Raw genomic sequence first — 16195 nt, 5'->3', positions numbered from 1 at the left:
TTATGGTGCTGAATCTACCACACACCCAGAGCTGATTAGTTAAGGTGCTGCATCTACCACACACCCAGAGCTGATTAGTTAAGGTGCTGAATCTACCACACACCCAGAGCTGATTAGTTATGGTGCTGAATCTACCACACACCCAGAGCTGATTAGTTAAGGTGCTGAATCTACCACACACCCAGAGCTGATTAGTTAAGGTGCTGAATCTACCACACACCCAGAGCTGATTAGTTAAGGTGCTGAATCTACCACACACCCAGAGCTGATTAGTTAAGGTGCTGAATCTACCACACACCCAGAGCTGATTAGTTAAGGTGCTGAATCTACCACACACCCAGAGCTGATTAGTTAAGGTGCTGAATCTACCACACACCCAGAGCTGATTAGTTAAGGTGCTGAATCTACCACATACCCAGAGCTGATTAGTTAAGGTGCTGAATCTACCACACACCCAGAGCTGATTAGTTAAGGTGCTGAATCTACCACACACCCAGAGCTGATTAGTTAAGGTGCTGAATCTACCACATACCCAGAGCTGATTAGTTAAGGTGCTGAATCTACCACACACCCAGAGCTGATTAGTTAAGGTGCTGAATCTACCACACACCCAGAGCTGATTAGTTAAGGTGCTGAATCTACCACACACCCAGAGCTGATTAGTTAAGGTGCTGAATCTACCACACACCCAGAGCTGATTAGTTAAGGTGCTGAATCTACCACATACCCAGAGCTGATTAGTTAAGGTGCTGAATCTACCACACACCCTGAGCTGATTAGTTAAGGTGCTGAATCTACCACATACCCAGAGCTGATTAGTTAAGGTGCTGAATCTACCACACACCCAGAGCTGATTAGTTAAGGTGCTGAATCTACCACACACCCAGAGCTGATTAGTTAAGGTGCTGGATCTACCACACACCCAGAGCTGATTAGTTAAGGTGCTGAATCTACCACATACCCAGAGCTGATTAGTTAAGGTGCTGAATCTACCACACACCCAGAGCTGATTAGTTAAGGTGCTGAATCTACCACACACCCAGAGCTGATTAGTTAAGGTGCTGAATCTACCACATACCCAGAGCTGATTAGTTAAGGTGCTGAATCTACCACATACCCAGAGCTGATGAGTTAAGGTGCTGAATCTACCACACACCCAGAGCTGATTAGTTAAGGTGCTGAATCTACCACATACCCAGAGCTGATGAGTTAAGGTGCTGAATCTACCACATACCCAGAGCTGATTAGTTAAGGTGCTGAATCTACCACATACCCAGAGCTGATGAGTTAAGGTGCTGAATCTACCACACACCCAGAGCTGATGAGTTAAGGTGCTGAATCTACCACACACCCAGAGCTGATGAGTTAAGGTGAAGGAGGCAAAAGGCAAAACTGGATGAACAGGACATAATACATGCAAGTGTATAAACGCTCATCTTCCAACTTCCCTTATGAATAAATAGAATGCATAAATGTATCCCTTATAGCTGGATAGTTTAGTAGATACATAAAGTGATTGATCTGATCTCTCATCCATTCCTTCCCCTTCTGTCTATCTGATCTCTCTCTCAGTTCATCCCAGATGGCTATGCGTCTCATCTCTCCCAGCTGGCGTACAGTCAGAGGTCTCGTCCTGCCAAGACCGCCAGTGCCCGTATCGTCCTCCGTAAGGGCAGCTTTGGACTGGGCGCGGCCGGGGGGGACTACCTCCGCAAGCGCAACCACATCCTGCGCTCAATCAACCCAACTGGGGGGGGGGTTTCTAGCTCCTCTGGCCAACCAGGACGTACGGAACGCACGCTGAGCCAATGCGAGGTGGAGAGGGAGAAATCAGCGGGGACCCAGAGGAGTATGAGTATAGCAGCTGGGTGTTGGGGCCGCACCGGGAGCACCAAGGAGGAGTCAGGAGGGTTACTCAGCCCTAAGTAGGGCTCACCAGACTGGGCTACAGGGGGAGGGGACCCTGCCTGACTGGACATGAGCACCATCTCTGGACTGGCCCTGAGAGAGAGATGGACAGAGGAGGAAATATGGTGAGAAAGAGAGATAAAGACAATTATGGGATGAAAGAGGGGAGGGATAGGGTTAACAGAGGGATGGAAAGAGAGATGGAGAGAGAGGGAAAAGGGCAGAGAGGGTCTCTGGGGAAGTGGATATAAAGCCAGAAAGATGGGTGTTGCTCTAACTTTGATGTACATTTTCTAAAGACGTTTCTACTGTGTCATGAGAGTCTCACAGTCAAGACTTTTATATTACCTATCTTGGCCACGAAAAGAACTGTAAGGAAAAACGAAACATTTAAACAAACTATCGTAAGCCTTAATCGTTGCCCCCTTCGGGCCTGGAAGGCCCACCCTGGTCCGAGGAATGGTTGAATTTACTCTCTGCATCTAAAGGACAATGGGAATTCACAACCACCCCAGCTCAGGACAGGCGCAGACAGTGGAACCATCAAAAGAAGTGTCAATGTTGACCTGGAGGTCAGGGTGGTCAGTTTGTAGCCATGGCAACACGCCAACAACTTCACCTCTGATTTTATCCCTTTATCTTCGCTGAGATACTGTCAACTAAGAAGCACCATTACCCTAAAGAAAGATTGAGGGAAGAGGAGAAGAAAGAGGGAGAAGGATACATGGAAAGAGGGTAGATACAGTGAGAGAGGCAAGGCAAAAGAGAGGGAGGGGCAAGGTTATGTATGAATGAGGTGTAGAATTTCCCTCTAGTCTCTATTTTCCTCTACTGTTTTCAGTGTGGTACTACACAGTGATTTGTACTGTCAACGTTGGCTCCGCTCCAGTCCTTTTAAGTCAATAACAGAGTAGCTACAGTACCAGTACCATGTATCTCAGTTTGGCCTGTGGGCTGTCCCAGGCCTTAAACACCAACGACATGTTTATGAGTCAGACTCTGAAGGAACCCAGGACTGAGCTTAATAGGGCTTGGCTTTGATATAACAGAAGACATTAGTGACACATTTCCTCAGACAGATAACAGCAACAATCCCTTTACCAGACCATCTGCTTGCAATACCTTTGAGCCACCAGTGGTGGGCACTCTCCCACTCTGTTTTCCATAAGCATGATGCTGTTGGTAGTCATTCAGTCCATCATGTCGCGCCCCCTAGCGCTCAACGTGTGTCATTACACACAATTCAGTGACCACTGGACTTCCCTATGATACTCTGAGGAGTCTGAGCTCTTTCATTCTTGAGGGATGGGATGAATGCTATTCATTAGACATTACTACATTTCAGTCTGGATAAAGACATGCTTTGATTACACTTTATTTTACAGTTCCCCTATCCTGTTTCAGTTTACCTGGTAGTAATACCTCATGATAGACGCCTGCTGATACCAAGTTGTTTCCAACTGTGATTAATTATCTGAAGTACCAGAGACTATACAATGTTATTCCTTAGCAAATACCAGCTGTCATAGGACTGTAGAATAAAGTGTTACTGATACTTTGACTAAATCTATGGCAACCTGTACACAAAATGAAAGATGAACACCTAACAGAGAAGCAGTAGTAGGGTTGCACCCTTTTCTATCATACTGTCCTGTTGTCTGGCTCCTACTGGTTAGATATTGATATGAGAGAGTGTTCCTTTATCCTCCACTTCAAATATATTCCCATTACTAATCACACAAAGCCAACGCAGGGCCAAAACACCAATCTCTCTCTTAACGGCTGCAGTATCTCAACCTGTTCAACCTCGTTGTTCGTAGCACTAGTTTATGGCGGAGAATCTAGTTACCATCTCATGTAGCTACATATTGTTACCTTTGTAGTGCATGATATAATAACTATTCATTATTGCAGGGTATGTGTGCTACAGTACTTACACTCGTGTACATTTTTTAAATGTCAGGATTACTTAATAATGTAAGTAAATGTGCCAAGAACAAGACAGTTGTTGGTTAGGTGTGGAAAGATAATGTACCAGGCTGTATCCAAACTTTCCTTTGTGCTGTGTATGTTGCATTGAGATCATGGCGGCGTGGCTTTAACTAAAAGGCTGTGCTGTTATATACTGTATTTTACAGATGTAAATCAGATTAGATCTATGAATTTGTAGATATGTTTTAATCCAACATATTGTCCATATCTAAGTAAAGGACATAATTGCTGAAATAGGATGTGGTTATGGTTTCACTTATGACTTGAGCGCTTGTAAGCTCTAGCATGTTGCTTTGATTCTAGGGACACTATTGTCAACTACAGTAGGGTGGCAGGTAGCCAAGCTGTCAGAGTATTGGACCAGTAACTAAACGTTTGCTGGTTTTAATAACCTAGGCTGACAAAGTGAAAAAAATCCCTTATAAAACAACTCATTTGACCAATGTGGTGGGATGTAGGGATACCTAGTCAGTTGTCCAACTGAACATAGCTTCCGGATTAACCCAACTCCTCTGAATCAGAGAGGTGCGAAAGGCTGCCATAATTGACATCCATGTCTTCAGCACCCGGGGAACAGTGGGTTAACTACCTTGCTCAGGGGCACAAAGACAGATTTTTACCTTGTCCACTCAGGGATTCAATCCAGCATCCTTTTGTTTACTGGCCCAACACTAATCACTAAACTACCTGCCTCCCTATGTATGTGACAATAAAACACCCTTGTATTGTCAACCTAAATGGAAGGTTTGATTTATTGCTATCTGTTATACAACGGGTGGGTCTAATACTGAATGCTGATTGGCTTAGGTGAGGATTGTTCATGTGATTAAAGCAATAGTTTTTGTCAGACATTGATCAGACCAAAAAAATAATAATCTAGTCTAATGTCAAGTCCATTTGTTGTGTACAGTAGTTCTAGTTACCTAAGGACACTTTTGAGGTCTTTAAAAAAAAACGGTTGGAATTTGGTTCTGCAGTGAGGTAGCTGTAGCTGATTGGCTGGAAGACACTGTGAGGTTTTAGATACAGCCATACTGTTCCCCTCTGGCCTGTGGGTTGGTGATGATGAGCTAGTGGAATGTCCTCCTGCTACAGAGCTGGAGAGCCCAGACTGTACAGGAGCCATGGATGTCTGTCTGTCAGTCAGTGTAGATAAGGTCAAAATGACACTGTATATGTAGGAATATAATGGTTGAGAGGTATTTATTTACATAACTCATGTGGTTACTTAATATGATGGATCTTTCAGGTGAATAGCGTTTTGTTTATGATGACGATCTAGTTGTGAATAGGAGGACCAACAGTCAGTGGAAGGTGTTTGTTTTCTTAGCCAGTGCAATATTATTATTGTTCCAGTCGCAGAACCACAAGCAGACACAGACACAGACAGTCAGAGACCACAGCAGAGACAATCTATATATTATATCTAACATGCACGAGCATAGACAACATAGACAACATCTAGTTCTACTGTCCTGCCCCTTCACACGTCTACTGTCCCTTTACAAAGGTTAACTGTTACGATTTTATAGTGCAAACAAAACTATTTTTCAAACCGGCAAAAGTCTTTGACAAAATACTGTATTGCTTCCTATCGTGTGTGAAGGTATATTTTTTAGTCCGAATGAAGAAGTGGTTGAATGTGAAACTCCACCCGCTATTTGAATTGTATTAGGTGGTGTTCATCATTCAGACTGGGTTAGCCCTCAATACTGTATACAGTATGTATATATCAGTTATGTTAACCACTTAACCGTACAGTATGTCGTGAAATAGAAATGTATGTCAGAAAAAAACGACTGTTTATATTTGAGAATATTACAATTATTGCCACTTTAGTAGCAGTCTTGCATGTACTCCTATTAGATGTCAGTGTACACAATGTACAGGACATGTTCTACTGTATGGGGCTGAAATCTTATTAATAGTTCTACACCTTGTAGAGTTACAGGTAAAACGAGAACTATATAACAATGTGTTCCGTCTGTTCTGTACTAGCATTCCACTCCTTGTCATGACAACAATTTATTTTATGGTTGGCATGGCAAGGAGTAATGTAAACCTTTTTTGGGGGGGGGTGGGGGTTAGTTAATGCTTTTTACTAAGGAGTGTAATATTAGCACAAACAGACTGCATTTCAGGCTAACAATGTGTACTTACACTGTACCTGCTTATGTAGCTACCACGTAAATACATAGATTTCTGAATACTTATGCTGTAAAGTGGGACCAATATATTTAGCTACAATACAGTACATACATAAAATGTATGTCATTTACTCAAGTATTAATAATATAAAATGTACACAAGCTTAACATGATTATATCCATTAACAGATTGGGAATTTTTGTACAGTATTAGTACAATACAGTAATGGCATATACTATCACTCTAAATATATAGATATATAGGGGTAACATATACTGGTTGAGGTGGCAATAATTTAATTGTATTTTGATTATATGCAGTTTATTGGACATAAAGGTAGAATAGTAATGATATAATGCATATTTGAATTTGAAGGCATGTACATAAATGAAATAGTGTTCTGTACCTCTTACAATCTCATCCATTTCCCTTTGTAGCAGGTCTGAATTTCAAATGGTTTCAGATAGTTTTTATATCTGACAGTTTATCATGGTTTTCTTTTACAGAAAAACAAAACATCATCAGCATTCTTAGGCAAGGCCGTAAGACGTATACTTATGTACTTGAAGTGGCACATATTTGAAACACCTCCAACATCAGATCTGTATGCAGATCCCTCACTGCTCGCTCTCTCTCTCCTCTGGTTCATAGCTCACTTTGAACCTTCGAGGGTGAGAGCTCGCTGTATCATTGTCTCTGTACTGTGGAATAAATACAATTGGAAAACGAGCACTCTCTCCTTGTAGATTTTATGGTTTATGTGGGATCAAATTTTATAGCAAAGTATTATTTGTACATGTAGTGTTTTCTTTATGATCATTCTATTGTATTAATTGGAGGACCAACAATAATATTGACATAGAGAAACAGACACAGCAGAGGCAACAAATCACACCCACACACACAGATCCAGGTTTAGTTACCATCATTCCAGAGAAAACATGTGAGTACCTACACTCATATTACAATCTACGTATGCAACTACTGTATACATCATGTCACAACTTTTATTTTTAAAAATAAAAGAGCTACATTTAAGCTACAAAGCTGTCATAACTTTGTTGTATAGGCCTACAGAACACCTTTATGAAACAGTCATATCACCTTTATAGTGTTGCAGTATTATTCATAACCATCAAAACACATTTATTCAACATCATTAATAAGCAGTTTTCTAACTAAATACAAACATTAAAGTTGATATTTTTACTGTCACAGTACCAGGCAACAGGCTGGGAGCAGCACAGGGTCAGCCTTACAGCATTACCCTGGTAGCAGTTTAGGGGTAAAATGTCTTGCTCCAGGCCACATTGGTAGTAGGGGATGGAACCAGCCCTGGGGAGGAAGATGGAGAGAGAGGCTGGTGATGGCAGACAATACAATGCCAAATTGCTTAGTTACACCTAACCAAATATCTACCCCAATCTCTCACATTTTTAATGAGTGCTTGATGTGTGCCCAGAAGTCTGGAAAGAGTCAAAGGTTATTCCACTACCTAAGGATAAAAAAAGCTACATTCACTGGTCCTAATAATCATCCTATAAGCTTGCTGACTGTTAAGTAAATTATTGGAAAAAATTTCATCTGTACAAATCAAGGATTATTTCTCATGTAATGGTCTGATAACGGGTTTCCAGCATACAAGGAAGAGCATTCTACGAGTACGGCCTTAGCACAAATGACAGATGATTGGTTGAAGAGTATGGATGACAGGAAGTTAGGTGGTGCAGTGTTGCTAGATTTAAGTGCTGCTTTTGATGTAATTGATCATGAACTGTTACTAGGTAAACTCAAATGTTATGGTTTTAAGTCTGCAGCTCTATCCTGGATAGAAAACTATCTATCCAGGAGAAGGCCAAAAGTGTTCTTTGATGGTAGCTTTTCAAACATTTAAGATATACACTGTGGTGTTCCTCAAGGAAGTTGCCTAGGCCCACTTCTCTACCCTATCTTTACTAATGATTTGCATTCAGTGTTACGCACGCCTCTATGAAGAGGGAACGCAACACCCTGCTACAACTAAACTCTCCGTGAAGTGAAAAAGGTATGGACAGTAGGTGCGAGTAAGGATGACAACAGGCAGAATGTGGTACCGTTTACAAGGACTTTATTCCTTTAAACGGTAATATGGGGAAAATGGGCTGGACGGAACCAAAGCAAAGAAAGTAAATCTCAAAGCCCCCCCCTCTCCTATCTTACCTGCCTACCCACTACTTACCTAATTTAGCACCACCTGGTGCCCTAACCAAAATACAGGGGGTGGTCCGCCCAGGTCTTACCTAGTGTGCCTAGACAGTGAATATACTACGGGTATATGTATGCCCGCGGGCCTCTTGCCTAAACACTCCCAAGGTGCCTTCCCCTTCCCCCCTGGGAACAAATGAAACAGAATATTAAACAATTTCACAAACAAACTAAGAAACAAAGGACATCAAATAGGCTCTACCTGAGCAACAAACTCACAGAACATACCAACAACGAACTCCCAGCAATGAACTCCCAGCAAGATCAACCTCTAGCAAAAACTCTCTATCACAAACAATCGCTCTGCAATGACCGCCCAGCAAATCTCTAGCAAATCTCTCTAGCAAAAACACTATGCAATGACCTCCCAGCAAATCTCTCTCTCCTGAAAAGAACACTGGCTTTTATATAGCTTCAGAAGGAACAGGTAATTGGAGACAGCTGCGTCTTGACGAGGGGGCGGGGTCAGCTCTCCAATTAGCCCTGGAGTCGACCAATCAGCTGCTTGAGGGATTTCAGGAAGCCATTTCCTGAAATAAACACATGCACAAACACAAACTACAACACATAAACTGGGGAACGTAACATTCAGTAATGAACAAAGCAAGAGTGGTCATGTATGCTGATGACTCTACAATGTATAGCGCAGCATCAGAATGTAATGAGCTAACAGATGTACTGAGCAGTGAACTTGTCACATCTGCTCCTGCTACGCCCGCAGGTGTTCATCCGGTGTCTTCTTGACCTGCAGTTACTCCCCCTGTACACTCTCTCTCTCTCCCTCTCTGTGTGATTGGGTGGTTGGAGATGGTGTGCTGGAGTCAGAGCAGGCCCATACCAGCTGCAACTCGTTCCATAATCAAGACCTCTACAAAGTCCTGCCACTTCCACTCTGCCAGATTGTAATCTCTGCTCAGTCAGTTCATGAGTCTAGTCATTTAGGATTATTCAAGATCCTGTTACTCTGCTGTGCCTGTTTCCCGGCCTGACACTGTTTATCCTCTCATTGCAGTTACCGCTCTGTCTCTGTCTCATGTTCCACATCTCACCACCCAACTACCTTGCTCTGGATTTTAATCACCAGCACTACCTGTTTACCCTGTTCTACTCAGCTAACTCCAACCTCAGTCTCCACATCTGTTTTTTCTGCAACTCTTCTGAGCTTCTTCTGAGCTTCCCCGGATCTGCACTCCATATCTCCCTGTGTAACAATAAATGTTTTGGTTCATTCATCCATGTTTCCTCATCTGAGTCTGCTCTTGGGTTCCCCTGTGTCGCTCTGGTTAACAGGACTAAGAATGGTGTCTGAGTAGGTTGATCCCCAGTTGAATTTGTTGATGAATAGAACACATGTAGAGCACGTGAAAAAAAAAACGAATCTACTAGGCGTCATGTTGGACGCAGCTTTATCATGGTCAGAAAACATAGATAATATTATTAAGATGGGTAGGGGAATTGCTGTTACAAGAACATGGTCAGAGTCTGTAACATCTAGCACACTGAATTTGACTTGTTGGGGAGGGATTAATAGTCAACAGTACACACCTTGAATTGCTATCAAGCACCTGAGCAAAACTGCATCACGTAATTCAGGCGTGGCAGCTTGTGTCCTGATATGCAGGATGAACAGGTAATACAGATTATTCTGTTTGCATTTGTTCCTTTTAAATCAGCTTGACTGACTTTCTTGTACTGCTCATCTATTGTGGTGTATATTTGAGTTATCTTCAGTTTCCCTTGATGTAAGTCATGGACATCACTCAACCTCTTATCTTTTTTTTCTGCATGGTAGTCAAGTCAAGCCCCCCTTGGAAGTCAAGTCCAGCCCCCCTTGGAAGTCAAGTCAAGCCCCCCTTGGAAATCAAGTCAAGCCCCCCTTGCAAGTCAAGTCAAGCCCCCCATGGTAGTCAAGTCAACCCCCATAATGAATGTACGAATAGTGTACTTATTTTTCCCAACGCAGTTGAGACAAAACCACGCCCCCGGCGTTCTACTACGCTCCCATTGGCTAGCTAGCATTGACAATTAGCTGCCTACTGTAATGCACCTACTGTATTATTATCATGTTTGGTAACATTTGTCCATGTATTTATTTTCAGAGTTTCAATGAGTTTTAAAAATGTCTCAGAGAACTCTGCTGAATTCCCTCAATTGAAGGTCAGCTAACTTAACCTAGCTCGGTATTTTAAGTTGTCATATTATCATTAGTAGTCAACTATCATGTAAAAGCATATGCTTATTATTCATAATTTCTCAAATATTTATTAGCTAATCATTCAGTCGAATAGACTATGCTACAGTGTCTGTATCTTAATCTTTTATTTTATTGGCCAGTCTGAGATAGTCTGAGAGTCGCCTCTTCACTGTTGATGTTGAGACCGGTGTTTTGCAGGTCCTAATTAATGAAGCTGCCAGTTGAGGACTTGTGAGGCGTCTGTTTCTCAAACTAGGCTCTCTAATGTAAGTCCTTGACATCACTCAACCTCTTATCATGTTTTTTTCTGCATGGTAGTCAAGTCAAGCCCCCATTGTAGTCCTCTTGCTCAGTTGTCCGCCGGGGGCCTCCCACTACTTTCTGTCCTGGTTAGAGACTGTTTGCACTGTTCTGTGAAGGGAGTAGTACACAGTACTGCACAAGATCTTCAGTTTCTTGGCAATTTCTCGCATGGAACAGCCTTCATTTCTCAGAACAAGAATAAACTGACAAGTTTCAGAGGAAAGTTCTTTGTTTCTGGACATTTTGAGCCTGTAATCCAACCCACAAATGCTGATGTTCCAGATACTAGTCTGAAGAAGGCCAGTTTTATTGCTTCTTTAATCAGAACAGCAGTTTTCAGCTGTGCTAACATAATTGCAAAAGGGTTTTCTAATGATCAATTAGCCTTTTAAAATTATACAGGAGTGGAATACAGGAGTGATGGTTGCTGATAATGGGCCTCTGTACGCCTATGTAGATATTCCATTAAAAATCAGCCGTTTACAGCTACAATAGTCATTTACAACATTAACAATGTCTACACTGTATGTCTGATCAATTTTATTTTAATGGACAAAAAATGTGTTTCTTTCAAAAACAAGGACATTTCTAAGTGACCTCAAACTTTTGAACGGTAGTGTATGTATGTGTATATATGCAGTATGTATGTATGCATATCATTTCACTGCTCTAGTGATGTAATTTACTATTATGTATGGATTTTTACCTTACTTGTTTGTTTTTTACTCTTTATGCGATGCACAATGCAGAGAATACCGGAAGAAGAATTATCATTTAACTACCATAGTGAATTGTTGTAATGTTTGTTTGTGTCAATTAATCCCATAAGGGATGGGTTGCCAATTAGCAATTAAACATTTCATTCAGACATTTTATTCATTACATTGTTACTACACAGGTACAAGAGTAACTTTAATGTAAAGTGATACCTCTGAAAACAATAGGACCTCTGCAGCTGTGCTGAGAATCAGAATACTGTATAAACAATTTATTAGGATGAAACTAACTGCAACATCACTGTTCTTCAGCACAATACACTTCGATCACTTTGACTACTTAGTAAAGACACTCAATGATCAGAAGTGAAGGAATTTCAACATGGCCAAACAGAGTGCATCAAAGGTATTTATCACATATTTATCCTACACTCTTATAATTAATTTGACTTAATTATTCTTGAAAATGTTTATCATATTAATTTCAGATCAGTCTACAATTGAAAAATGTAAATATCAAGGAATTTAAAACATAACATTGAATATCTATTCTCTTAGATTAAAAAGGAAGAAATTCCAGCTGGTCAGCTTGAAAAACCACAGGATGTGAAGGAATGGAATAAAGATCATGTAAATCAAATCAAATTGTATTTGTCACATGCGCCGAATACAACAGGTGTAGGTAGACCTTACAGTGAAATGCTTTCTTTACGAGCCCTTAACCGACAGTGCAGTTAAAAAAAATACGGACAAGAATAAAAGTAACAAGTAATTAAAGAGCAGCAGTAAAAAATAACAATTTATACAGGGGAGTGCCGGTACAGAGTCAATGTGCGGGGGCACCGGTTAGTTGAGGTAGTATGTGCATGTAGGTAGAGTTAATTAAAGTGAATATGCATAGATGACAACAGAGAGTGGCAGTGGTGTGGAGAGGGGAGGGGGAGCAATGCGAATAGTCTGAGTAGCCATTTGATTTAATGTTCAGGAGTCTTATGGCTTGGGGGTAGATGCTGTCCAAGTCTAGTCTTGGACCTAGACTTGGCACTCCGGTACCGCTTGCCGTGTGGTAGCAGGGAGAACAGTCTATGACTTGGGTGGCTGGAGTCTTTGACAATTTTTAGGGCCTTCCTCTGACACCGCCTGGTATAGAGGTCCTGCATGGCAGGAAGCTTGGCCCCAGTGATGTACTGGGCCATACACACCACCCTCTGTAGTGCCTTGCAGTAAGAGGCCGAGCAGTTGCCACACCAGGTAGTGATGCAACCAGTGAGGATGCTCTCGATGGTGCAGCTGTAGAACCTTTTGGGGATCTGAGGACCCATGCCAAAACTTTTCAGTCTCCTGAGGGGGAATAGGAGTTGTCGTGCCCTCTTCACGACTGTCATGGTGTGCTTGGACCATGTTAGTTTGTTGGTGATGTGGACACCAAGGAACTTGAAGCTCTCAACCTGCTCCAATACAGCCCTGTCGATGAGAATGGGGGCATGCTCTGTCCTCTTTTTCCTCTATTCCACAATCATCTCCTTTGTCTTGATCACGTTTAGGGAGAGGTTGTTGTTCTGGCATCACACGGTCAGGTCTCTGACCTCCTCCCTATAGGCTGTCTCGTTGTTGTCGGTGATCAGGCCTACCACTGTTGTCATCTGCAAATGTAATGATGGTGTTGGAGTCGTGCCTGGCCGTGCAGTCATGAGTGAACAGGGAGCACAGGAGGGGCTGAGCACCCACCCCTGAGGGGCCCCTGTGTTGTGGTTCAGTGTGACGGATGTGTTGTTAACTACCCTTGCCACTTGGGGGTGGCCCATCAGGAAGTCCAGGATCCAGTTGCAGAGGGAAGTGTTTAATCCCGGGGTCCTTAGCTTATTGATGAGCTTTGACACTATGGTGTTGAACGCTGAGCTGTAGTCAATTAATAGCATTCTAAAACAGTGGGCTATGGAGGTTATTAACATAGACTCTGCACATGCAAATATTTTGGATGAAAATTATATTACTGGGTATTGCCTTCTGGATTTTTAGAAATTGGAATTGATTCAATTGGATAATAAGTTAGGTCTTGCAATAAAACTATTCAAAAGAAAAAGGAACTCATAAAACAGAGGGGCACCATTCTTCAAGCACTGAGAAGACTCTAAGATAATGCATGACGTGTCCTTTTCATTGACATCACGATGCCTGCAGATCCAAGTCTAGCTTTGTCCTGAATGTGACAGTCAGGTGCGTTGAACTTAATAGCGCCCTGCCATGAATATAAAGCCTTCACCAACACAGATAAAGCAACTAAAGAGGAGAAAATTACAAAGTTCCCTGGTGAGGTTATTCGTTTCACGGCAGCCTGTATGAACAGCTGCACAAATGGCACCATACATTTTGGTGTGGGTAACGAGCCGGATTTCTGCCATGGACAAGTTTTGGGAGTGAGTGTCCAGGACAAAGAGTCTTTTGTGAAAAGCCTGCCTCTTGCCATTGAGAAACATTTTGATCATAAACATAAAGAAGCAGCCAAGAAATGCATCAAGACACCGTGGTTCATTGAGGTTCTCAACCCCAACATGACATTATCTGAAAAATATGTGATTGAGGTTGACATAGTGTCAGACTAGATGACCTGTAAAGAAGCATCTACCATGTATATAACGTGGCCAACAATGCGAAATAGAAAAAGGCCAAGATGAATAAGGACAATGATGCAGAGATGGAAGAGACAGCAGGGATCTACTGCACCCCAATACCATTCCAGAATATTCTATATTTACAAACATCCTGTCTATTCAAAATCTTTCTGGTCAAAGAAAAAAGCAGAGGAGTCTTAGGTCAAAAACGACATCCAGGGCTCCAGACTCAGCAATCTGATAACAGGTGATTCATGTCTTTAGACAAGTCCCACTATAAGCAGTATGTGCAGTAGCAAGAGAAAGTATGTGAACCCTTTGGAATTACCTGGATTTCTGCATAAATTGGTCATCAAATTTGATCTGATCTTCATCTAAGTCACAATAATAGACAAACATAGTGTGCTTAAACTAATACACACAAATTACTGTATTTTTCTTGTCTGTATTGAATACATAATTTAAACATTCACAGTGTAGGTTGGAAAAAGTATGTGAACCCCTAGGCTAATGACTTCTCCCAAAGCTAATGGGAGTCAGAAGTCAGCTAACCTGGAGTCCAATCAATGAGACGAGATTGAAGATGTTGGTTAGAGCTGCCTTGTCCTATAAAAAACACTTACAAAATGTGAGTTTGCTATTCACAAGAAGCATTGCCTGATGTGAACCACGCCTTGAACAAAAGAGATATCAGAAGACCTAAGATTAAGAATAGTTGACTTGCATAAAGCTGGAAAAGGTTACAAAAGCATCTCTAAAAGTATTGATGTTCATCAGTCCACAGTAAGATAAATTGTCTATAAATGGAGAAAGTTCAGCACTGTTGCTACTCTCCCTATGAGTGGCCGTCCTGTTAAAAAGATGACTGCAAAAGCACAGAGCAGAATGCTCAATGAGGTTAAGAAGAATCCTAGAGTGTCAGCTAAAGATTTACAAACATCTCTGTTGATGAGTCTACGATACGTAAAACACGAAACAAGAATGGTGTTCATGGGAGGGCACCACGTAAGAAGCCACTGCTGTCCAAAAGAAACATTGCTGCATGTCTGAAGTTTTCCAAAGTGCACCTGGATGTTCCACAGCGCTACTGGCAAAATATTCTGTGGACAGATGAAACTACAGTTGAGTTGTTTGGAAGTAACACACAACACTATGTGTGGAGAAAAAAAGGCACAGCACACCAACATCAAAACCTCATCCCAATTGTAAAGTAAGGTTGAGGGAGCGTCATGGTTTGGGGCTGCTTTGCTGCTTCAGGGCCTGGACAGTTTGCTATCATCAACGGAAAAATGAATTCCCAAGTTTATCAAGATATTTTTCAGGAGAATGTTAGGCTATCAGTCCGCCAATTGAAGCTCAACAGAAGTTGGGTGATGCAACAGGACAACAACCCAAAACACACAAGTAAAGCAACAACAGAATGGCTTCAACAGAAGAAAATATGCCTTCTGGAGTGATCATTGAGATGCTGTGGCATGACCTCAAGAGAGCACTTCACACCAGACATCCCAAGAATATTGCTGAACTGGAACAGCTTTGTAAAGAGCAATAGTCCAAAATTCCTCCTGACCGTTGTGCACGTCTGTTCCGCAACTGCAGAAAACACTTGGTTGAGGTTATTGCTGCCAAAGAAGGGTCAACCAGTTATTAAATCCAAGGGATCACATCCTGTTTACACCCTGTACTGTGAATGCTTACACAGTGTGTTCAATAAAGACATGAACATGTATAATTGTTTGTGTGTTATTAGTTTAAGCAGACTGTGTTTGTCTATTGTTGTGACCTAGATGAAGAACAGATCAGATTTTATGACCAATTTATGCAGAAATTCAGGTATTTCCAAAGGGTTCACATACAACTACAGTGGCAAGAAAAAGTAACCAACAAATCTCACCATCTCAACTGGAATGAATGGGATTTCTTCCTGAGCTGAAACCAACTGCTGTGTTGGACTTTGACCCAGAGTCAACTAAAAAGGGACTGCACCATGTCTTTGATAAGATGAAAACAAATGTGCACTTACCAAAACAATATAGAATCCCAGACACAGTGGAGGACCTCATTAGCAAACAAAAAAT

At 41.7% G+C, this 16195-nt stretch overlaps 1 protein-coding gene across 4 annotated transcripts in view; it reads left to right on the top strand.

Moving 5' to 3' along the window:
* The window catches only part of LOC110537074 (membrane-associated phosphatidylinositol transfer protein 2), a 101479-nt gene extending 94702 nt beyond the window's left edge, over positions 1-6777 (top strand). For all 4 annotated transcript variants that reach the window (XM_036937060.1, XM_036937059.1, XM_036937058.1 and 1 more), the window contains one exon: positions 1573-6777. In XM_036937060.1, coding sequence (XP_036792955.1) covers positions 1573-1929 — 357 coding nt within the window. In that variant the 3' untranslated portion in view covers positions 1930-6777. The remainder of the gene's footprint in view (positions 1-1572) is intronic.
* Positions 6778-16195: the final 9418 nt, after the last annotated feature.

Source organism: Oncorhynchus mykiss, chromosome 12 (assembly GCF_013265735.2).
Source record: "Oncorhynchus mykiss isolate Arlee chromosome 12, USDA_OmykA_1.1, whole genome shotgun sequence".
NCBI classification, from domain to species: Eukaryota; Metazoa; Chordata; class Actinopteri; order Salmoniformes; family Salmonidae; genus Oncorhynchus; species Oncorhynchus mykiss.
The sequence above is the reverse complement of the archived record's forward strand: the minus strand, read 5'-3'. Positions and strand labels throughout refer to the sequence as shown.